Raw genomic sequence first — 25,179 nt, forward strand, 5'->3', positions numbered from 1 at the left:
TCCACCTCAGAATTTCAGCTTTCTACTGTGCAGCACATTGTCAGTAGCAAGAGGAAACAACTGTTTTTATTTAAAGAACCTTCAGACCAAATATATATATATATATATATATATTTTTTTTTTTTTTTTTTTTTTTTTTTTTTTTTTTGCTACTGGAGGTGGTTATGTTTAGAGACATCTTGACTCATCTTTCTGCTGGATCCTGCTGTGGCTGTTAAGAGTTGTTTGCTGTTTAAGTACTGTTGGTTTGCTTAGCTGTGTGTAAGACACAAAGCAGTATAGTTTCTCTTTTGTGCCACTAAATAAAGTCTTGAAACAAATAGAGGCATGTGCCAAATTTGTTTAATTTTTTTTTTTATTATTGTTCATTTGTTGGATTCTTGTAACCACCTGTGTGACGGACTGCTTTTTTAACTAATATTTTAACACTGGTGAGTCTGGTAGAAAAATTAAAGTTTGAGAGAAGTAGAAAGGTAGAGGGGAAGTGTCTGTCTCATAGCAAAAGACAGTTCTAAGTTTCAGAAACTTACAAGTACTACCAAATCCTAATTTTATGACAGCAGCCAGTTAATGAATTGACTTCTGAAGTCAATGGCAAAAACTCCCACTGATATAGGTAGAGACAGGATTTTGCTATGGACTTTTTGTCATGCAAATCATTGTCGTGTCACAGATTCAGAACTATAGAGAGAAAATGATTGAATCTAAAGGAGTAGGCCTCTGCCTAGATAAAAACATTTTGACATAATTAATTAACTTTTAAATAAAGACATGTGAATCACTGACATTCACTGTCTGTGTACATTTATTACTCATTTGAATTTTTTTTCTATTGGAAGATTTTCTTAAGTAGCTTGTGGTGACTAAACAGTGCACTTTTCTCTCCTTTCATTCAGCTTAATGTGAGGATATACTGTGGTAACTTATTAAGATCTGTGCTCAGAGAATAAATGTTTCATTGTAGCTATAATGCATGTAAAAACTGTATCTGTTTTCTCCATATGAATACCTTCTATTCCTCCCAGTTTATGAAACACCTTTTACCATATGCCAAAAGAAGACACAATTCTAAAAAGGAGCTGAGTCAGGGAAAAAGAAAAGGGAGACAGAGATTGTAGACACAGACACGGTAACTGGAAAAGCTAGCTAATATAAATATGAAGTGTGAGAAATTTTAGAAATGAAGCCACTGCCTGGCTTTGTTTATTTCTATAGGATTCTTTATGAAGTCCAGTACTGAAATTCTATTTATTTGAAATCTGTCTTTAGAAGAGAAATTTTGCTCAACATCAAAGGATAAAAGCTCAAAAATTAAAGAATTGCCCACTAAAAGGGTTTTTTTTGTTTAAGTAATGAACATGTGTGAGAAATACTAGTGAGGAAATCATTTTTTATTTATGATGTTGAAAAAACAATAACATGATTTGGGTACAGATTGTAAATAGATGAAAGGCATCAACATTTCTCTGCCTCATATTGTAATTTGTACAGCTGGCCTGTAGTACAAAGACATTAAAGGTTTGAAAAGGTTTGAGGATATGGTATTCCATCGTCATCTAAGAAAGCTGTAGATGAAGTCTAGCCAGATACACTTTTATATTAAAGCATAGAGCAGCTGAAGGCAAATCTAAACTCTAATGAACATATTTAACTTGTGCCCATCTCTGGACATGTGTGTGTTCTAATGTTATGTCTTTTTGTCTAGGTGTATGTTGCACTTAAAAAGCTATCTTACCAATGTACAAAAGTTACCTTATCAACATACAGATTTGCAAGCATTTAGAAGCCAGGAAATGAAAGATTTAAGGGTGACTGTGAAATCTTATGTTGTTTGCTGTGGCTGTTCTGTGAAACACGCACCAATCGGCCAGGGACCGATCTCTCATCCTGAGGCTGTGTTACAGACTACCTCCTGTTCACATCCATGCTACTTAGGCCAGTCTCCTCTATATCAGACTGACTATATTGTATCACATAGCACTTAAGGCATAGTTATTATTTGGTGTATGTTTTTTGATTCAAAGTAGTTAAAAATGTGAGGACTTGCAGCCTACCAGAGTGGTGTTTCTGTGTTGTAAGCTTGAAGATGTGTGTTGAATGTCCTGAAGCAGAGCACAAAGGCCAGATACTGAGCACTCACAGTGAAGTCCCTGGGAACTGCATGAAGTTCATCATCCCATAAAGTGTGTATAATGCTAAGTGTTCTGAAAACTCAGTTTGGCACCCAAAATTAATGGATTCTTTTCAGAGCAGACATTATACCCCTTCTCCCTCTGTATTCTTCATAGAGGAGTCTAGAAGATAAATTAAAGTTTGTGAGACGGACAATAGCATATTTAGATTGCATCTGAAAGACCAGGAGGGAATTAGACTTTTTATAGTAAGAGAACATAAAGAGTGTGTATTTAGTAGCGTCATGCGTATTAAAGAAGAAAAGAATAAAATATTTCGTAGTTGCTCTGCAAGTGAACATCATTTTCTGTACAGTGAACTAAGCCGAAACGTAAGACAGGGAGAGGAATAACTTAGGTGCATTCAATCCTGAATTCTATTGTAATTAATACAAAGTTTCATAGTAAGCCTCTTTTCTGGCTTTTCCTTATTTTTCACAGCTGTGTGGCATTAAACTGGACCATCATGCCTCCAAAATCTGAGTTTTATTTTGCTGTTTTTTTGAGTTTTACCAAAAATAGGTTCTTCTGATTTACCAACTACTTAAAAAGCATGCCTGATAGCAGGCAATGCTTTTCTTTTCCTGGATTCATGCATTTCTGTGTAGGATGAGAACAGAATTTCATTCATTTTTAATATCTCACTGGACCTGTCTGTCTCTTTGTATCTGTTCTTAGGCTTGGAAACGCAGAATTGTAGCTTGTCTTTTTGTACACTAGAACAAGCATTTTCCATGTGGAAAAACTTATCTTTAAAATTCAGAATCATTCTACCTGACCTAGTTCTTCATCTCTGGGAGCATTATGTAGCACTGAACTACATGCATTCTCCATAATAATTTTGGATCTTTTTCCTTAAATTTCGCTGATAACTGTTCTACTCTGAGTAAAGAGTTTTAGAAAGGAAAGGTTATTACTCTCTTGTTTAAGTATTTCCATATTTGATACAAATTAGACCTTGCCCTCAAGCTTTACCATAGATTCATTGTTAGTAAAGAAAAAGTACATTATTTTGTGTATAATACTATGTAGTCATATTTGAAGGGGAAACCTTTGTAAAAATGCATGCCTGCTCAGATCTGTGAAATACAGATGAAATAGAGAACAAGCATTTCAAGCACCAGTGCTACTCAAAGCATCTGTTAGGCCTGCTTGCAAATTTTTGTCTTTTAACTGTGTATTTATCATACTGTAGGGCTCTGTAAAATGGTGGTAGATTTAGACAAGACCACAGGAAAACAGTACCAGAGGATAGCACAATATACAAAAGGGAAGGAAGTGAGGGGAATCCTCCCGTTTCCTAAGGAGAAACTTGAATACTGAGAAATAGGAAATAAAGCTTAATAGAATGCAGGTTGGAAGGAGAGGAAGAAAGTACTGAGACAGAAAAGGGCAATATATATCACTTACAGATCACTGAATTATAGTTTGATTTTCATGCCTGTCTTTCCTTTTATCTTGTAGCTTTCCAAGGGCAAGTGTCTGACTTCATTCAGAAACATGAGTATTCTTAATAAGGCAGTGAGCTGCTACTGGTATTGTATAAAAAAATCCAACAACTAAAGGAAAAAGTCTGTCTGTGTAGTTTTATTTTTGTAGACATTAAAAATGGATTACAGTAAGTGCACATCCATTATGTTTCTTTTGTATCCCATTCTTAGTAAAAGTCTAAGATGAAAGCCTCATTATCTGGAATTTATCAGGTATCCTAAGCATTGGTCTTGATTTCATTTCGTTCCATTAGAGTTCATCTCCAGATAAGTTAAATATCTTACATATTTGTGTGGGTGTTTAAAATATTCAGTCAATATATTATTAAAAGTAATTTGATTGCTGTTTACTTTCCTTAGCTGATCAGTGTTGTACCAATGGTGTCTACTGTGTTTTTCTTTCATGCCCTCAGATGAATTATAAAACTGTCTTTGGACAAATAAAACATATTTGTCCTCATCAAGGAAAATGTAAGTTTGGCTCTGTGATGAGTATCTTGTGATCTGATGAGTGAGCTCAGAAAGTATGTCTGGGTTAACCAGCATGCACTAGTTTTAGTGATGCGAGACTCACTATGTATTGGTACTGGCATCTTTATAATTAGCTGTTGCAATTGCAAACCACAATTTTGGGGGGTTGCTTTTAAAAATAGATACAGCATTTACATGACTGTGATTTTAATTTAAGAATAAAATGTGCTCCGTGTAATTTTAAATTTGGCTGCTGAAAGTCATGCAGACTATTTATGAATTGAAATCTGTAAAACATCTCAAATCTCTAGGGAATATGGTCACTAAACCACTGGAGTTTTGTTTTCTGTTAGAATTGCATTGACCAGTCATGAGGACAATTTATGTCTTTTATTATAAACTATAAATCTGTAGATTTGAAAGCAGAATGTTTCTGTCTAACTGCTTGTAATTATTCCCCCAAGAGCTTAAATGAACTTGCTTAGCTGTGCCTTTTAGATTATTTTCAGAGACCATATACTCAGAAGAGTTGATACTTTAAAAAGATTTTTTCAAGGCCCACAGGGATAACTAAGTTCTTAGCTGTTTTCTGGGTGAAAACAGTGTTGCTAGTTTTTCTCCGTTTATTTTTTGTGTTTTGAAGTTAGAATCTGAATTCTGTTTATGCAATATTATTTTAAGTAACTCTGTAATTAGACAGCAATAGTTTAACATTTACTTAATCCATACTTATGTTTCTTATATGACAAAACACATACTGTATGGCAACATGCTGCAGAACATCTTAAAACTGGACCAGCATGTCCAACTGGCATGGATTAAAGAATCTTCACTTTGTGAGTGAATAGTGGTGAATGCTGTCTTATGGGCGATATGCTACCTGACCTGCATTCAGTAAATATCATGGCTGGTATAAATTTTTTTGAAAACTGAGCACAATAATGCTTTGTGTTCATAGTACCTGAGAGTATTTTCTTACTGCGTAGCTCTTCAGAAATGAATTTCCTGAGGCTGCCAGGTTTTAGCCAAAGCCTGGAAGGAAATGCATATGATGCCAGTAGGAATTTTAGTGAAAACATAATATCTAAAATATCCCATAAATGTAGTTGATAGAATGGCATACATTATTAACAATGTGTATGCATAATTTATATAATTTATATAATTCATAAATAAAGTATGCATAAATTATTTTTAAGCAATTGCATTTGAAGGAAACTTCATTATGGGAGCAACATATTGTTATATCAGTAACCAAGAGAATTAAGCCAGCTTGTGTTGGAAAGGATAAGTGATTATTCATCAGTCAGAGCTGAACATAAATTCTCTTGTCAGCTAGCAGCACCATGTTACTGGCATCAGTGTTTGGCTTGACCGTTTTTAAATACTCTTTTTCTTCATGGTGAAGTGTGAGTAGAGCAATGCAAAAAAACCCACCTTCTACTCAGGTGACAGACTTGTCGTATTTTATTTTAATTATATTTTAATTATCTCATCTGTTGCCTCTACCTTAAAACTGTAATGTGTTTACATAGGTAATAGAATTTCAAGTGAATCATCTTGTCACAGCTTCCAAGGCATTTAGTTCTCCTATATATTTCTCAGGAATCAAAGGAAGAGTTTAAAGAGGAGAGCCTGACCTGGTAAAGTTTTGTCTCCCCCCTTCTTACAGTGATTTATATGTTTTTCTCTACTAAAATAGTAGTAAAGGAACAAAATAAAGACTTGAAGAAAATTATGTCTCACTGTATGTATGCGTATATATATTATATATATATATATATAAAAAATAACAGCATTGCAGTGCTGACTGATTTGATATTTTGATGAAAACTGTAGCTAAAGATCTATTAAAAATAATAGAAAATTAGAAATTAAGTTAGAAATTAATGAGAAATGAGATAAAGTATGACATGGTAGGTCATGCTTGACTAGCCAGCTATCCCATTTTATTATGTAACTCATTTTCTAGACCAAGGAAATGTGATATATTCATTCAACTAGACTTTAGTAAAGTATTTGTTATCACCTACACCTAATAAAAGATTAGAAAAGAGTAGTAGACTAGAGGTGCTTTTAAAATGTATATTATTGGGCCAAAAGGCAGTGCTAAGGAGCCCCTTATAGATCTGTCATGTGACTCATAAGACTCTTCAGGCTTTTTTGTTCTGACTGTATTAGAAGTATTAGAAAATAGAAAGTTGCAATGAAATTTGCTGATAATGCAGTGCTAGGAGACATATAGGGAAGGAGTGGGGTATTATTCCGTAGTCATGATAAAGGCAAATATGATCTCAGGATGTATTTCTTTGAACATTTTTAATATCGCTGGGTAAGGCACTAGTAGAATCTCTCTGCAGTACTGGGCAGTTTGTATTGTGGCTGTAATAAGCGTGAGCACGTGCACAGAAGTGCTGTGAGGATGACCAAGGGAGCTGGCATATCTAACTTCCATGCAGGGACTGCAAGAGTTGGCTTGATTAGCAAAGCGAAGTTATTTAAACTGAAAGAATGTGTTGACTTAAGAAAATACTATAAATTGTGTATTAATACATCTAGAATGGAAATTAGAATGCTTCTAATAGTCAGAGTTGTGAAGTTCAGGGATGAAGAATGCACTTGGGTTTAAGAGGGAGCTTGATCAGTTTGTGAAGAGGGTTAGATAAAGTGGTTCCCAGTGGTAGAAGGATGTTGTTTTTAGTTGTATGTTCTTATGTTCCAAGTTTATTTAATTGCTAATATATTGTAAGATCTCACTGAATTTAAGCTTTATATCATTTTTTATTACAAAATATTAGGTGTGGGGAATGCTGTGAATGGAATATCTCAATGTGACATTGTAATGTCCTTTATACCTAATGGATGAATATCTTAAAGAGAATATCTATATGTTAACACAGCAGCTGTGGGGGACAGGTCCTCCAGGCCCTTGAGGGGCCCCCATACTAGTGATTAGGGTTGTGTCTCAATTCCCACTGGTCTAACAACTAGCAAAATACATTTTTTCCAATATGTAAATCACATAAATAGAAAATTTGCAAGAAGTGGAGGTTGAATGTTGTTCAGAAATGGTATTTTCTTTTTAGTTTGTTTATGTATATTTGTGTATATTAGATTCAATCAGAAAACCATCTGACAGGCTTGTGCACTGTGTTTAATGTTACCTCCAACTGTCTAATTTGGCATCCAGATACATGCATAAAGATAAAACAAATGGAAGATACTCGTTGGTCTGCCCGGCTTAACTGTAGGACATATGCTTCATGTTAATCAATATATTTTTCATAAATAAAGCTTACTTTAAAATGTTCGTGGTATTTATGGATAACCTGAGATATCAGACATTCGTGAAATGATTTACAACCTGTTCTAAAGCGCCTGCTTTGGGAAAATTGTATGTTGCTATACTCAAAAAAAGGAGATATCTCTCCCCAGTAGCAGAGCTGGGACTCTGAATTTAGATGCTTCAGAGGAGTCAGGACTCCAGCATTAGGCACTTTTGGTCTCAACATGGTTAACGGAGGACACATGATTTTGAGGGCTGACACAACATGACTCACACGCTAAACAGGAATCTGCCTATAGGCAGCCCCTAGCCCATAAATGGTATGTTGAGTGATCTCCTCTGTTGTCAGGAACATACCATACACATTTGAGATGAGGCCACACGTGAAGGTAGTTAGGATCCAGACTGTTGAGTTTTCCTGAGAGCAAGTGTTTAAATTAACAGGGCTTACTCTAGGGGGTACGTAGGGGGTAATATCCATATTTTGCAGGATGCTGTGGTGGTTATAACATACTTGTCCATAGCAGTTCCCCATTTCAGTTTGAAGAGATTAGTACTGGAAGTACATCGCCAGAAGAATACTCTCTGTGCTGCAGAATTGTTGAGGAAACTAAGAGGGTAGGGAAGATGAAGATTTTCTAACAATCATTCTTGGCCACAGTGCAACCAGGGATGCAAGATTCGTGGAGCCAGGGGAAAGAAAACAACGAAGGGACTTGATGTGTAACTAGTGAAAAAGGCATTCATCTAGCACAGGCAGCTATGGTTTTTGATCCTTGCTCTCAAGATGGCTTGTACATTTTACATTAGACTGTAATTGCATAAAAAATCAAAATAATCTACAGACTAGCAATAACAGTCTTGCTATTTTAGCTAAGTTAACCACTGGATTAGTCACAGAAGTTACTGTATTCTCAGGGGAGGTAGGAATCCATCAGACTGAGAAAGGATCAAACCTGCTACTCATGTATTTGCAACCTCTTAGAGGGTTTTCCAAGGCTATCATGCAAAAGGAAGTTACCATTTCCCTATGTTCTTTGCACTGAACACCATAGGGACGTTTTACTTGACTCACTGTTGGAGTTAAATACCTGAATTCCATATAGGTGTCAATTTAGGAACCACAGTAGGAGATTTGATTCTTGTCGTTAATGACTAACGATGGAAACAATTAATAGGTAAGTTGCTTAGCTAGTTTAAAAAGAACAAAAAGACTAAAAATGTGTGGTGAGAGAACATCACATTCTTTTTAGTGGGATGTTAGTGTCTGAAAACATGTTTATATAATTAATATTATTACTGCAAACGTCTATCTCTTATAAAACTCTTGTCTTAAAATGAAGAGAGAGAGAGCTGTAAACTGGAGTTGGCTGATATTTTAAGCCAGGCTGTTTTAATTCCTATGTATTTGTACGCATTTCACAATTTGGAAAAAGTTAAATAATTGCTTTTGTTTTTAAGAAGGGTTTAGGGCTTTCTGCGACCTTTATGATACAAATAATCCCACTATTTCAGTATTATGACTACTCATGTTCAATAAGAACTGTGTATGAATTGCAGATCTGAAGTCTGTATATCCCAGCAAACATCACACAGCTTGTTCTAAAAACAGAGAAGGAGGCCATGTGTACCATGTTTACAGCAATACTCTGAGCTACACTGTTGTCATATATCAGTGGTTCTTTAACACCTTTCTTTACATCCTGTTTTTTAAATTGGAAAATCTGCTTAAAGTGTTACCTTAAAATATTGTCATGGCTGTGATTTTTCACTGTGTTTTGGGAATTACAATCAATTCTGAACTGCCTGTTGATGGCTAAATAATGAAAGAGGAGCTGGGAGTGCCAGACATAATAAGCATCCACAGAGAAAAGCTGCATCTTTCAGAATGAATAATACTTCTATTATTTTAATGAAGAAAATATTTACAGGATGACATGTATAAAAATGCAACATTGAATCCCAGTATTGCTGTTTTATTTTATACCAGAGCACATAAACAATAATTCTGCATTGAAGTGTGACCACATTCTGTTTGGTGATATTTTGTTTGGAAAGTGGAGTGTCTTTTACAAGGAAAGAAGGATAGATGGAAAATAGATTTTGTGCAATATACAAATAAAAACAATCTGTTAGTAAATCTATAAATATATTCCCTTTGTTTTAGGAAACAACAGCAATTTAAAATTCTCTCTCAGTGGGGTGGCCTAGAATTGAAGGAAAATGAAAAATTATGTGTGGTCAGGGGGCATTCAGTCCGTTCAGGCAATTCAGATACCAGGAACAATTCAGCCAATTAAAGTTGGTTAGTAGGATTAATAATCAATTGGTGAAATACACTTTTAGTCAGTACGTAGAGGAGTAAGAATTATTAATGGTGTTTAATTTCATCCCAAGGTGTGCAGAAACAAGAGGTGGTGTGTAAAAGGCTGGATGACAACTCCATTGTGCAGAACAATTACTGTGATCCAGACAGTAAGCCTCCAGAAAACCAAAGAGCCTGCAACACTGAGCCTTGTCCACCTGAGTAAGTTATTAATTACTAAGATAGGCATCTATTTTGCATGGATAGAAAAGTGTCTGTAATGTGTAATAAATACCATTGGCCAAATATGGTATAAAATTTTGATTTAGCATTAAGGTCCTGTCTTATCGGATAGGATATTTGTTTCGGGGTTTTGGTTATGGTTTCTTGTTCCTCTGGAATCAGTTGTGGAAGATCAGTTGTGACCTAGAAAAGGCTTGATTTGATTGAGGAGCAGTATTGTTTGAACTACAGAAAAAACTAGCGCGGTCGCTGTAAGTAAAAAAACAATACCAAACCAGTTTGTTAAGATGGAAGTGTCAGGTGTAGTGAACAGAACTGGAGGCCATTCTCGAGGCACTAATGACAGAAGAATCTTGAGGTGAGGGAGGACTATGTACATTCCCATAGATGCTTGCATTACATACTAAAGGCTGTATTTTTAGGATACATTACATTAAAATTTGGCTTGAAGTTTTCAAATGGGAATTAGTAAACATAGAAACTGCTTAGCAGGCCAAACCATCTACTGATAGTAGTTTTGTCAAACAACTTTCTCTCCCAGATTCTCAGTGCTGTAGAGCAGTGCTGTGTGCCTTTAGGATTAGGTGCGTACTTGGTTAAGTCGTTTTGCTTCTATTTTTAAAGATAGCTGGGTGTTACATATTGAAAAGATAATGAGAAACACAGCAGCTCATTTGTTCAAAAATGACATTTGGCAAGGACATATACTGTAGCTTAATCTTACTACAGACTGTTTAGGAACAGCTGTGATATTTTGTACTAGAAAATAATTTCATCATATGTGCAACAGCTCCTTGTGCTTTGAGACAATTAAAACTTCTGGAAAAAAATGAAAGAGAGAGTAATGATTCATTCATTCACTGGTCAGTTTAAGTTTGGTGATATTCTGTAGCTATATTCTAATATGGCATGGAAATCATTAATATTGAGCAAGTATAGATATCACACAGTAAAGACATACTGCAGTTTCTTTTAAATGTCTCTTTGAAACTGTAAAACTAGCATAAAGGATACCAAGAAGAATGAGACCAGACTTTAATGCCTTAAAATCCAAGAAATCTTTATGACACCAGTGTCCTCCTAGAGTAGCAACTGCTTCCCTTGACCTGGTGAGAGGTTGCATGATGTCAGAGCAGTTTCTTCTACACTTATTCCCTCTATGTTATATACCATATTCACTTGACAGTAGGTAAACGGAAGTGAAGCCACACTTCCACTTCCACTGCTCTAACCTCGAGTATGTTCGAATGTGGATGTGCTGTCCTAACAGATGGGTCTAAATCGTTGTCCCCACAGTCTATGCATAAATGTGAGCTTATGCTGCAAGGATAGGAACTAGGATTCTGTTTGGATGACACTGCTTGTCATGGCTATATGTGCACTGACTGAATTCTCTCATCCTGTAACTGAGAGCAGAACGTGGCAAATGACCATGTTCAGTCAGTACCTTTTTACTAAACACATGCCTATCCCTTTCCTTGTGTGAATTAACTACTAGCAAATTAGCACTTTTTAAATTAATGTTAACATAGTTATTTGAACATGGTTAATTTTTATTTTTGCACTGACATTATTAAAAAACAAAAAGCAAGACACCTTTTTGGATTCTCTATCCACTACAGCAGGGACATTGATGAATATTGTGAAACCCAAGTCATCAAGTTTCAGAGAGTTTCCTTCATTTGGCTGTACTCGCTGGGTAGCGCGTATTAGTAAGCAATTGCTTTGAATATATCAAAGCAGTTCAGTCCACATCTCCATTCTAATGCTCCCTACAGGGTGAATACAAAGTGCCAAACACCTGAGGAGGGATCCTTGATTCCTAATCTTGCAAGTAGTCTAGAAAAAAGCTGTTCAAATACCACCTTTTGAGATAATTCCCCAAAGACATTCGACCTTTTTTGCTGGAAAATTTATCAGTCAGTTAGGCTTTCTCTTTAAGCAGAGTGGCCAAATACTTCCTTTCCTTAATTAACACAATTGTGTTTTCCCTGTGGTGGTTACCAAAAATCATGACTATTAAAAGTCTCATATTTCTTCTTCTTACTGAATGCCGGTAACATTACACTTCAGGTGCCTGAACAGCAGCAAGGACTGTGTTCACTTACATTGCAGTCAGTAACGCCTGAAATTCCAGATTTCATGAAAAAATATTGGTAACTGTCTCTGGATCCTATGGATTGCTTCATGGCTCTCTTTGTAAAAGATGCATAATACTGTATTGTGATACAGTAGAAACATAGAAGGTACCTGAGAAGGCACTTGAGCAAATCATGGTACCAACCCAAAGTTCTACACTTCAGCATCTCCAACACTCTGGAGAGATTCTTATCCTCCCTACCATGGTAAAAGCATAAGTTTGGTGGCAAACAATCAAAAAAATGAAACTAATGAGGGAATAGAACAAATTTGTTGGCATCCCTCTGCCTCACTGGGCTCAAAATTAGCAGAGAAAAATTACAGCATTGATCCAGGTTCCTCCTGCAGCGCATGATACATTCTGTAATACATGAAAGCATAGCAGCATGTCGTCTCTGATGGATATTTCAGAAAATGACAGATCTTAGGAGGCAAATCCCAAGCATGCTTCCAAGAACAGCCACGATGACTGACACGCCTGACATTTTCTGGCATGTGGCAGCATGCGATAGCATGATAAACTTCAGCTTAATACTTTGCAAGGATGATTCAGGTCAGTGTATCTAATCAGCATATGCGATATTGAAGACCAAATGCACCACATAGGGTATGGTACTTAATAATCCCACCCATACTCATTGAGGGTAAAATATGCATGACTGTTACTGATCAGCCTTTAGGGGAAATTCCTTCTTCCCCCCCTCCCCGACTAGCGTATCCACTTGCTTGTGAGTTCAAACTGTTAGGTAAGTTTTAGTGCAGCCTGCGAAGCAAATGTCATCGCTGTAAAACTAAGCGGGAACTTCTGTTTTCCTGACCCTGAGCCAGGAAACATTGTTGTCACAGTTCCACTAATTAGCCTTGTCCACTCTAGTTAGTGGGAGATACCAGTGTTTTTGGTTATCTTTTTCTGCCAGACCCTTTTAACTTGGTGCTGACTTTCTCTGTTCCATGACAATTCTCTTCATTATATTCATTATACTGCAACTCAGTTTAATTTGCTTGTATTTCAGAGTTAATTCTTTTATTTAAAACACAGTAGTGATAACAACAGCATACTGTTAGATGTCTGCAAAAGAATGTGGCGAAATAAAACTGTCTAAAAAACAGTCACATTTAATGCAATCAGAAGCCATAGACAAGCTGAAACAGTGAATCCTGCTAGCATTTCCCCTGCTCTAAGGCAAAAGAGTAGAAGGTAAGAATTCAGCTGTGGACCTACTTGCTGGATGCTACAGTACATAACTGAACAGCGTTTGCTGTAACATGATCGTCTGTGTATCTGGGAATTAAGTGTTGTCTGTATTCAGGATGTTAGATGAGAAAGGATAGTATATATAGGAAGGAAGGAGTCCTTAATGGTTCAGTCTTGGTTATATTACTTTATGTTCATTCACAGAACATGGTTCCAGTTATGAGATGCCACTTCATTTGGCTTGAAGGTAGCTTAACCTTAAGTGCTTAATATCTTGTAGAGTAGGCAGCATCCAGATAGGGTAGATATCTAATGAAAACATTGTATATCTCAAAGAATGCCTGATGCTAAGAGAGTGCTTCAGCTTGTGATTGAGGAGTTAACTCTGCACGTATATACTCGGCACTTTCTTTCATACTTGTTTTCTTGTATTCCATATTAATACTTTTTTATCTTGCAAATTACATGACAGCAGAGCTGTAGTGATGTCTTGATATCCTACCTCACTGTGTACCCTGCATAGACAAAAGCAAGTTGATGATGGAATTCTCTCCCCCTACCTTTTTTTAACCAAATGAGGTTAATTCAAGGCATCTGGGGCAGGAGATGCTATATCACTCCAGATAGCTTCCTGCTATTGCTGCGCTCCCTGTCCTTCGTTTAAAACTTTCCTTGATGCATGCTTTTATGGGTACTTTTTCCATCCTGCTTTTGCTATGTAGCCCTGCAAAACCAAAGAAGCCATTACTATAAGATATCATATAAACATACATTTATATTGATATGATAACAGTGCGAAGAGATATTTCCACTGAATGGAACTGCATTAAGCTTTCGTCATTAAAAAGACAAAATTTAAACTTTACAGCCAGTTTAACAGCTGTTTTAATCTCCTCTGCAGCAACACTTAAGTAATCTAAATATACTGCACATCTCTTGACTTTGCCATTTACACACAAATATTTGGAAGTTCCCTCTAGCTATCATGCAGTGATTTAAATCTTTTAAATATTTGTCGAGGTCATTTTTATATCATGAATTATGTTTTAGTAGTGTTTGCATTTCTTACTCTAAGACATAAGAATGGTTTGCATTTCTATTTTGCATTCTATACAAAAATTTATAAATGTTTCGTAACCAGACAACATGTGACTCCAGTGCAAATCCACTTAAATGACTGAAGTTTTTTTCAGGCTCAATACTCATCTACTGTAGCCTTGGTTGGAAACTGTTGCCCTGAAAAATACAAAATACTTTCTTACTGGATGATACTACTGCAGTAAGGCATAAATCAAAATGTACCATTGAAAAGGTCCGTGAGTTTCTCGCTAGGACTTACGTGTATTTTTAACATTGATTCAGGTTTAGTAATTTGAACTGTTTGAATTCTTGGGTTGTGTAATTTTCTTCTCCATTTCTGAAATATATTAACTGAGTTTCCTAACTTTTTCTATCCAGATGGTTTATAGGAGATTGGTCAGAATGCAGTAAGACCTGTGATGGAGGAGTGCGTTCACGAACAGTTCTCTGTATCAGAAAGATTGGACCTTCTGAGGAAGAGACACTGGAAAATACCAACTGTCTAACGCACCGGCCTATTGAAAAGGAGCCCTGTAACAATCAGTCCTGTCCCCCCCAGTGGGTTGCTTTGGACTGGTCAGAAGTAAGGACATGTGCAATTTTAGCTCATTGGCAATAGTCAAGACAAGAGCTCTAGCCACTGAATATTAGTACATTTTCTACTACTTCTTGACAAGTTAAGGATTAATGAGAAGTTCAAAACCCAATTGATTTAGAGTATAGAAGCAATTTTTGTCATTCGTATTTCTTTTTTCACCTATATTGTCAGTTCTGTTATTTTGTCTAAGAGATTACAAGCTGTTGTTATTAGTCATAGTATAACAATAGTAAAAGTAATTGTCTTAAAGAAAAGGCAGTTTTCATTTTCATAGGTTCTTGAACAGGCAAATAGTTGGAGAGAAGAGTTGATGGTTTTATAGTATAAAAAGTCAGAATAAGCTGCTAGGGTTTTCTTCAAGTAATCACGTTGATATAAAGAATTGGCTTCCTTAGCAACATGCAGTGAGAGGCAGACCTAAAAATTGGTGTTCTCTTTATTAAAGAAAGAACATCTTTTGTTAAATATGGTGATATCTGTTATAGTACAAACCAAGTTGTGACTTTATGTTGATTCAAGCATTAAATTTGAAGGACGTGAACTTGTGCAGCAGAGAGGAGAAGGCAGATTTATTGTTGGTCTCTGATGGATTTGAATAGAACTGCATCACATGCCAGTCTGAGGGCAAAAATAGCTGTACACTTTTGCAGTTCCTTGCTATCCAGGAGTCTTATCTCACCTGTTTTATCTCAAAGTAGCCTTTGGAATACTTCAAGCTAGGATTTCCTGAGTCTCCAAATTCCACATCCCTTCTGTCAAATGCAGCCATATCATATAATTCCTTTCATAAACTGATCAAACTTTGTCTTAAAATTAGTTAATTTGGAGGTTTGTTTGGTTTTGTCCTGCTGCTTCTTGGAAAATTCTTCCTGAACTTTGGTCTTTGGATTAAAAGAAACATTCTAATTGCTTGCCAGCTTATATCTATTTGCTTTTGTTAGCTGAAACACCCTTCTTCCTTTCCAACTATTATTCCTCAGAGAGGAGTTAATCTTGATCAGACTATTATTTCTGCTTTCGTGTTCCAGTTTGAATGTTTCTTTTTGGAAATAGATGATCAGAGTTAAATGTATATGTTATCCCAAATGAAATTTCACCTGTGCCTTGTTCTTTTTTTATTTCGTGCATCTACTGAAAATACCCAAAAGCTACGGTGTGTCAGTATACCTTAAATAACCTTTTTCAGCTTCAGAGCCATCCCATATTGATTACTTACAGTTATCTTACTTTCTGTTAATATATCCAGATCTTTCTCCTCCTCTTTTCATTTCAGTTAGTGATCTCCCAGTTTGTAGTACATTCTTGTTATTTTTCGGAAATACATGACCTTGCACTTCATACTGCCAAATTTCACCTCATCTAAATTATTCTTGTCTTCAAGATTGTCCAGTTCTTTCTGTAGAGCATACTCATTCTTCCTCTGTACTGCTAAGTTCAGTTACAGTTACTGGTGTTAGCTGCTAGTTTCAGTTACACTCTCCTACTTTTCTACCATATCATTAAATAGACTATAAAAACAAATAATGAGATCAGTTCCATGACTGATCCTAGGGGGACTCTGCAGGTAGCAGCATCTCTCAACCCCAAATTTTCCATATTCAGGATAACCAGTTGTCACCTCCCTTTTCAAATGAAGCCTAGAGAGAAATGTTGTACTTACTTTGTCTAAAAGAAAGTGAAAGATTATCAGAGTAAACTGGAATGATCTACCAGTGATATACCCACAATTCATTGTGTCCCATTTTCTGTATACTGCTTGCCTTTAAGGAATCTTTCATTTAAAGTACTTCGTATTATGCAGTATGTCATAATTTCGGATTAATGTCCTTTTAGTTGCACAGAACTCTTCTATGCACAGATGCTTTTAGCTCCAAAAAATTGTTACAACCTCTGGAAATTCAGAGTACATACAGAAGGAAGCCTACTAACCTCACTCTGGTGAGTGCGCATAGAAGTGGTATAGAACATCTCTTACCATACCTTGATAATGCAGGTAGTATAGATAATAATACAGTCTAAACATTATAGCAGTACTTGAAGCAGTGATATCTGCACGTTACATTACAGTGCTGTGAGCTGCCATGGACATGGTCATGGCTCATCCCCTTGGTGTCTGTATTTTATGCCTATATAATCCTCATCTGTTCCTCTTAGCTGAAGAAAGACTTTTTTGGACAAACACATTTTTTTCCCCAATATACATTATTTTTCCTTAAACAAAAGAAAAATATATCAATTTGATACACTGTTCAACTATTTGGTTTTGTTCCATAAGGAATTATGAATTAAATGTCATTTTACTGAGCTTTTACATCAAAGAAGATTCTTTTAAAATATAGTGAGAACATCTGAAAAATTTTTGATTTTCATTAACTTACTGTGCTAACGCTGTTGGTTGTATTCTGAATTTCCTGATATTGTACCATGTTTTAGAAATAATCTGATATCATAAGACAGATAGCTATTCACGAACTTCATAGCTGAATCCGTCTCTAGTTCTATACAGTTTTAAGATAATAGATACTTTTTGGAATCTGTTTTACAAAAGGTTGTCTGCTTTATATCCTGAACCCTTAGAAAAGCAGCTCCCTTCAGCAACTTCTCTTAATGTAGAGCAGGACCTGAATAAACACAGAAACAAGATAGTGAATTTTAAAATATGCGGTTTTACATGCAGAACAATATTCTTTTATTCCTCAGCTGTTAGCTGCCTTTTTGCACCAGAAGTAGAGCACCAAAATCAAGGCAGAAAGGTTTTAAATAGTCCCTGTCCCTCCCTGAAAAGGTAGAGTATATTCCAGCTCTTCAAAAATGAATCTGTGACTTGGAAAGAATAAAAAGGAAGGGAGCAAGAAGGAAATAATGGATGAGTAGAAAAGATTGTTCAGTGGAAGACTTCTTTCGTATCATGTCTGGGTACTGATAGTTTGTAAGCTCTTTTTGTCCATTATAGTGGTACTTTAAGTCTGATTGGAATATGTAGGCATCATCTCAGTACTAACAAATAATACTGTCCATATGACAAATTATGCAGCCATATATGTTGACTATATATTATTCTCCTTTAGTTACCTCCTCTAGGCTTTGCTCATTAATATATCATGCTTGGAGCTGTCAGCATTGCCAGCCTCTTAAGAAGATTCAGTAGCTTTTTAAGGCCTTCACATCCAGCCTTTTATACAGCACAAGTGTGTTATAATTTTTAATATAAATTTTCTTATCTAAGGCTTCAGTTCCTGCTGTGATTCTGGTTGCGATTGCATTTTGACAGGATTGTGAACAAGTGTTAACTTTTTTCTGGTGTGAATTTTACCTGATACAGCTTGGCAAAGTGTTTTTACTGCTGATACCGTTTTAATATAATGAGAAATTGTTTCTTTTTTTCTATTCAGTGTTCCTAGAAATATAATGTATATCTCTATATAAATATGGTATATGATTTTCTCACGAAAGCATGAAAATGCTGCCTCTGATATATTTGTACTGAAAACAAGAATGAACTCAAAAAGTAGAAGAGTTGAGTACAGCTTCCATTGAAGTCAATGTCAAATCTTGCTACTTTTCTCTGGAATGTAAATTCTGAAGCTTTGTTTTTATACTGAAAGAAAGCAATACGTGATACAAGTTAAGCAGTTTTAGCGCTTTCTCTTATGTTTATGTACTTGTTGAACATCAAGATAATTAGATATTTTTTAGTTTTCAATGATCAGGTATGATTCAGGTATCTTTTAGGTCAGATAAACAAATACATTTTGTAAACATAGAGATGAATTAATATACTTAGGAGACTGTAATAGTATTTATATCAAATAGTAATTAATATTAAATGGCTTGCCCAGCAGAATTTGATTATTCTCAAGTAACCTAAATTTTGCTAAAACAATTTTCATGCTTTGCAATAGATGAGCTTTGACGGAATGACTCCCCACTTGTAAATTGCTTATTTTATATTTTTTCCAGGTAATATAATAGAACAGCAGAAAACAATACAAGGATTTATTGGGAAGAGACTTAGCAGAATTTTGAGACAAGCGTTTTTACTTTGCATTCATACTGCCCTTAGTCATGATTTCCAATGAGCGAGTCAAAAATTCTAGAAGCATCTAGTAATGGAAGAGACTATTTTCTTTTTTTGTGTTTATATATGTTTATATTTATGGGCATTTTATCTTTCAATTATTTTGGAGACATACACTTTTTGCTAAATCCTACTGATGCTTTTTATTTATGGTTATTCAATATCACTGTGGGCAACCTGTTTCCTTACTTCATTTTAATTGCTGGGAACAGGTGTAGTCCAACTGATTTAGTGGAATTTTGACTATGACTCCAAAAAATGTGTTTTTTGAAAGGATATTTTTGCTGCTGCTGCCAGTAGCTAAAAGAACGTATTTCACAAACAGTGACTTACAGATAAAAAAAGTGTCTTAAATAGGATTAGAAAATGTATGCACCCAAATTTCTGATTTGCTACCAAATTCTAGAGGTTATGACCCTCCACAGGCACATTGCTTTCTGACATTTATTTCACTGGTTATCAACAGTTCTGCTTCTTGCATGTCTTGACACAGAAGAAAAGCTGAGTGCCAACATCTTGCCGAAGCAAGTGATTCACCCGCTAGACAATCCTCCACGTACCCTCTCCGAGGGCCTCAATTTCGAAGGCATTCTTGGAGCGAACTGAGCTCCCTGTGAGATAGCACAGTAGCTACTCATTTATTTTAAGAGTCAGCTGCTGATAGCTTTCTTTTTTGCATCTTAATGTAACATTTCGGGGTTCAGAATGCCACACCCAGAGTTGAGAATACGATTCTGTGCAACTCTAAAGAGGTGCAAGCCTCTGCCTCCTCTGATTTTGCAAAGTGAACGGATCGCCAATCTGTAGACCACTCTGATGATAGCAGGATGGTCTGTTCAGCCTTCTGCCTGTTGTCTGTTTGCTTTTCACAGAACACTTAAAAGATTAAATGGGAACAGGAGATCGAGTACAAGTGATTTTTAAGTGCTCGGCTAGGCAGGGGCATCTGCTTCTATTTCCTGCTCAAAAGTCTTAGCCATTTTATATGAAATATTTGTGGGAGAAAATACATGCAACATTCCTTCGAATTTGGACCAGAACTGAGGAGTCATGATCATGTTGCTGAAGACCTGATGTACTCGTTGTCATTCTTTTTTGGTCTCTGTTTAGCATTAAGTTCTTCCTGCGTAGTGGTGTATTTTCTGCCACAGAGGCAGAGAACTTTCTTCTCTCCTTTGTCCCTCCTTCCCCCGTTTTCTAGTAGGCAGGTACTTACCGTACTTTGTGGAGGAGATCAGCGATTTGGGGTTAATGCCCCAAATGCCTGAGGAAGATTGAACCTGGCTATTCTGCGTGAGAATTGTAAACACTGAACTACTGTAGATAAGGAGGCAGTACCTCTATTAAAAAGCAAAGAACGGTTTGATTTTTTTTAAGGAAAATGATTATATACCCACTTTGGAGTTCTGGATTATAAACCCCAAATGGAGGACAGTCCTCTTTGCAGCCCACTTTAGGATTCTGAATCTAAGCAGAAATAAGATGGAGCATAACTCTGTCAGTTCTTCATTGACTAGTGTAGGTGACTCCCACCAAGAGATTCTGTTCTCATGGATCTTATTTTGAGGTGGGTGAGTATATACATAAACATTTGCATATGTACAGGGAATATCAATACCTTGCATAGTACTGTGGAACTGCTTTAAAGTGTCTTCAAGTTAGACAGAGATGCTTCAGAGTTGGGCATGCAACCCTGAAGTTTGGATTACTGAAGTAATTTTCCAAAAATAAATCTTAGGTGATTTTATTTTTTCCCTATTATGTGGATGTGGAAGGTGTTTGGCGTTCCACCTCTTGAATTTTGCTTCAGTTCCACTTCCCAGATAATATTATGTTTCTGCAGCTGCTTGCGTATGAAAGGCAGTTGCACTCTTGACAGTTTTAAAATAATCTATGTGTAGGATTTATAAGTTGACTCTGATCCAGATAATGCAGATATGCAAGCATAAAGGTGAACATGCTTATGAGGAATTCTAATACTATGCTTGCAAAATCTCCAGCTCAGCTGTTACAGAGAAAGTGGTTTGGGGGAGGTCTTGCGTTTTTATTTCGTTAGCGCTTTTCTTCTCCCCATTATGCTGTTGTGCTAACGTAAATGAGAGTTGGTTGGTAGCAAAACAGGAGGAGAAGGGGGGAAAAACAACATGAAGAAAGAGGGAACAGAGAGGTCCTTAGACCTGCCTCTGTTCAAATTACTGTTTTATTATCTGCTTCCTAGTAGAACCAGCAGAGCAGTGATAGGAAGAGGAAAAACAACAGCTGTGAGAAAACGGAATTAAGAGAAAAAAGCATTCATGGTAGGGGAGGGTGGAGTATTTCTATCTGAACCAATAATCCAGTTTCTATACAGTCCAGTAAAGCATTCATCTTTCCATCTGTTCACTGGGGAAAAATGTGTTGCTTACAGTAATCGGTAAGGGATGTAAAGAAAGTCTGTACTAGCCTTATGTAATAGAGAGTTCTGCTTTAATCACTGAAATGCACACTCAGATTTGTTTCATGGTAGTGGTACATGTCTACTTTACAGCAAAGTACTCTTCTTTAACCTGAAAGTTTTTTAAAAACAAATAGTAATATAATACTATAAATAGTAAAGGAAATCTACTTTTATCAAGTTAAGACTTATTTAACCTAAGGCAGTCATTAGCCAGCTGATTTGTGTTTCCAGGCATTTAAAAATTATTACCATCTTGGGAAAATGGTGATTATAATTTAGTTATAAGACCATAATATAATCTCATATTTTTCCATAATATTAATTTCTTGGGGCCTTTACTGACTTTTTACTGAGATTTTAATTGTTTGTATCCATATTTTTGTAGTGCACGCCAAAGTGTGGTCCAGGATTTAAGCACCGAATTGTTCTGTGCAAAAGCAGCGATCTTCTAAAAACTTTTCCAGCTGCTCAATGCCAAGAAGAAAGCAAACCTCCAGTCCGCATCCGCTGTAGTTTAGGTCGATGTCCTCCTCCTCGCTGGGTTACTGGAGACTGGGGACAGGTAAGATAGTCCATATAAATGTTATATTATTATAATAGTATTATAGTAGTATTATAAACAGCAACATATATTGCTGTTAGTCTTCTACACACCAGCACCTTCTAAGGATAAAGGTCTAGTGGAAACCAAGACAAGGCATTTCTGTGACTTTTCTTTCTTTTCCCGTTTTTGTCTCAGATTGAAATGTGAGGCAGAATGGTGGTTGTCTGCTGGACTATAAGACAGGACTTGCTGACAGTAAACTGGTTTCTGTAGGATGAGTTTTCATATGCATTATTTTTACATTAATTAATCCTTATTACAGTTTTTGTGGAAGGGGATGTCGAGAGGCAGCAATGTTGGAAGGTTTAATATTTTTAAAACACATTGAACTCAGCTGAGGAGCATGATGGGAATATAAAGCCAATTGCCATCTTAGTAAATGTACAAAAACGTATGCAGCAGCTCTAAGAACATTCAGAGAACTATAAGATTTTACATAAAATATGTTTAATTACCAGATGAGGATCGAAATTGTTACAGCAGCGGCTGAATGGTGTTGTGCACAGTGTTTCTATACAAGTTACACTGAGTTTCTCCCTATCGTTCTGATTTAGCATCTGAAATATGATTAGTGGCTTGTTATTAAATAATCACTTGATATTTCAGTTTCTAAGTCTGATGAGTAATTTACCACTAATGGAAATACCTTAGCTTAACTAATCAAGGGACAATCATCTGTGGTATTACAGTGTAATTGACTTGCGAGCCATCTTTTCTTTTATGCTAGTTATCTGGATGCATATTTATCTTAAATCGATGCAAGTCTTTAAATCATTGTTTAGTTACAGAAATAAAATTTTTTTTGAAACTGCAAACTACTTTTGTTTGAAAACTACTTTCCCTTTTCCTTAAAGAAAAAAATTTCTAGCAGATTTGAATTCTTCTTGTCTTTGGATTTTTTCTTTGTTCAAAACTAAGATTTCCCTCTTGAAATCTTAAATTCACAGATGATACAAGAAATAGTGTAAATTATATTCTCTTATTTCAAATATGAGCTCATTCAGGGAGCTAATATTGCATTGTGTTTTATTTTCTTTGAAAGACAAGTGCGCTTGTATACACAGTCAAAAATGAAAAATTCTGAACTATTTTATGAAAAATATTTTTCTATTCACCAAGTATCCTCGGATGCCTGTGCTTTTTTGTATTTGTGCATGTGTGCTGCTCGTGATTGTTCTCCTGTTATCTTGCTTTGTATTTAAGAATTGGATCCAAGTTGTTTTACGTTATCTGTCTTATCTTTAGTGTTCTGCACAGTGTGGTCTTGGGCAACAGATGCGAACAGTACAGTGCCTCTCATATACCGGACAAGCATCCAGTGAGTGTCCAGAAACACTTAGACCTCCATCAATGCAACAGTGTGAAAGCAAATGTGACAGTACTCCCATTTCCAACACAGAAGGTAAATTTGCCATCTTAAAATAATTTATTCTGAAAAAACAATGTTATAGCATCAATTTATTAACAAAACATCAATTTATTAACAAAAGCCTGTGTTATATTATCTCTCAGACTGTGCTTTTTTTTTTTTTTTTTTTACAATTATTTTCCAATCAGTCATTGTAGTTCAAAGTTGAAGTGAATAATGCAGTCTTCTTTAAAGACATAGGTTCTTAAAAAAAAAACGTGGGGGGAAGAAACCTATATTGCCTAAATCATAGACAAAATGCTACCACTTTTTATCATTAATTTTCCAATTTCTTTGTTGGTACAATATGCACTATTGTGACAGAAGGGAGAGCATGATATACTACTTATGCACTGAATTTGTACATGCTCCAACAGTGGTAGCATAACACACAAGAGGCAAAAATAGTTTATCACATGTTCTTTGAAGAATCAAATTAGATTGCAAATTTAATGTTAAACAGTGCTACCATTCTGTTCTTACACTTTAACTTATTTTTCAGCTTCTTCTGATTGACTTTGAATGTCCTGTATTTATAATGCTTGTTTGGAAATAATTACAGTATTTTTTACATGATACAGCCTAATTTAATCAGACTGTTAACTAACTGCATTGTAAAATATTTTATTTTGAGAATATATTAAATAATATTGTCAAAATATTGATGTTTATGAAAGGCTCCAGTTGTGGAGTCATGAATTCCCGAGGTAAGCCCATTGGGAAATGAAGAATTCAGTTTTCAGGGTAGAGTTCAAGTGCTAGACAGTTAAAACAAACAAACAAACTCATCAGGTGAATATGTTCCATTTTGCATATTGAACAAAAATATTGCAGGCCAAAGGCAACTCAGGATTACCATAATTGGTTTTTTGGTACATGCGTCTTAAGACTACACAGCAATTAAAGTTCTCTTAAAACTGGTATTCCCTAAGATTTGAGTGCTTGACTTTGCAATGTCACTAATACTCCCTTAACATAACTTTTTTTTCTGCAATATAGAGTGGAGTATCTTTTGCATAGGTTCTCCAACCACTTTGGAGTTTAATAACCTATTTATATGGAACAAATACTCTCTATTTATATGCAAAAAAGACAAATTTACGCTACAGTTTTCCCTCATTTGGTGTTTATTTCATACTTTCTCTATCCATTCAGGTTCACAGCATAGATTCAAAGTTGTTATGAAAGTTGGTCAAATAGAGTTGTCTGTAATAAAATGGAGCATGCTAAAATCTTCTGAGAAATATGCTAATGATTCTCCATAAGCACTGTAATTCATTGCTTGGAAGTTTTAATTTTAAAAAGACGCTTATCATCCCATGTTGTCATTTGAAAAGCATCCTTATAATAGAATTTTTCTTAGTTATTTTAATTTTTATTTTTATGTTAGTGCTCTTAAGTAATCTTTAGGTGATGATTATCAGTGTAGGAAATCATCTGCCCTTTAAAGCTCAAACGCTAACTGTTATTTTATTTCCAAACACAGATGGTGTCTTTTTCCAAAGAAAGTAAGTTAATAAAGTACTGTAAGTGGGCATGGTTTAGTGTCAGCCTCCTTTTAATTTCAAGATGAAAAGGTCATGTCATTATTTATAGTCATTACACTAGTAATTCTTTAATATTATCAGGAAAATATGATGATCTTCTACAGATGTGGACACCATCAGGGGTTTT

At 35.6% G+C, this 25,179-nt stretch overlaps 1 protein-coding gene across 9 annotated transcripts in view; it reads left to right on the plus strand.

The window, feature by feature from the left end:
- The window catches only part of LOC135325065 (A disintegrin and metalloproteinase with thrombospondin motifs 6), a 163,885-nt gene that overhangs the window by 131,091 nt on the left and 7,615 nt on the right, over window positions 1-25,179 (plus strand). For 8 of the 9 annotated variants that reach the window (XM_064502512.1, XM_064502518.1, XM_064502513.1 and 5 more), the window contains 4 exons: window positions 9,816-9,945; window positions 14,759-14,963; window positions 21,879-22,055; window positions 23,343-23,499. In XM_064502512.1, the coding sequence (XP_064358582.1) occupies window positions 9,816-9,945; window positions 14,759-14,963; window positions 21,879-22,055; window positions 23,343-23,499 (669 nt within the window). Of the gene's footprint in view, window positions 1-9,815; window positions 9,946-14,758; window positions 14,964-21,878; window positions 22,056-23,342; window positions 23,500-25,179 lie in introns of those variants that run through there. The other variant, XM_064502521.1, reaches the window with a different exon arrangement.

Source organism: Dromaius novaehollandiae, chromosome Z (genome assembly GCF_036370855.1).
Source record: "Dromaius novaehollandiae isolate bDroNov1 chromosome Z, bDroNov1.hap1, whole genome shotgun sequence".
NCBI classification, from domain to species: domain Eukaryota; kingdom Metazoa; phylum Chordata; class Aves; order Casuariiformes; family Dromaiidae; genus Dromaius; species Dromaius novaehollandiae.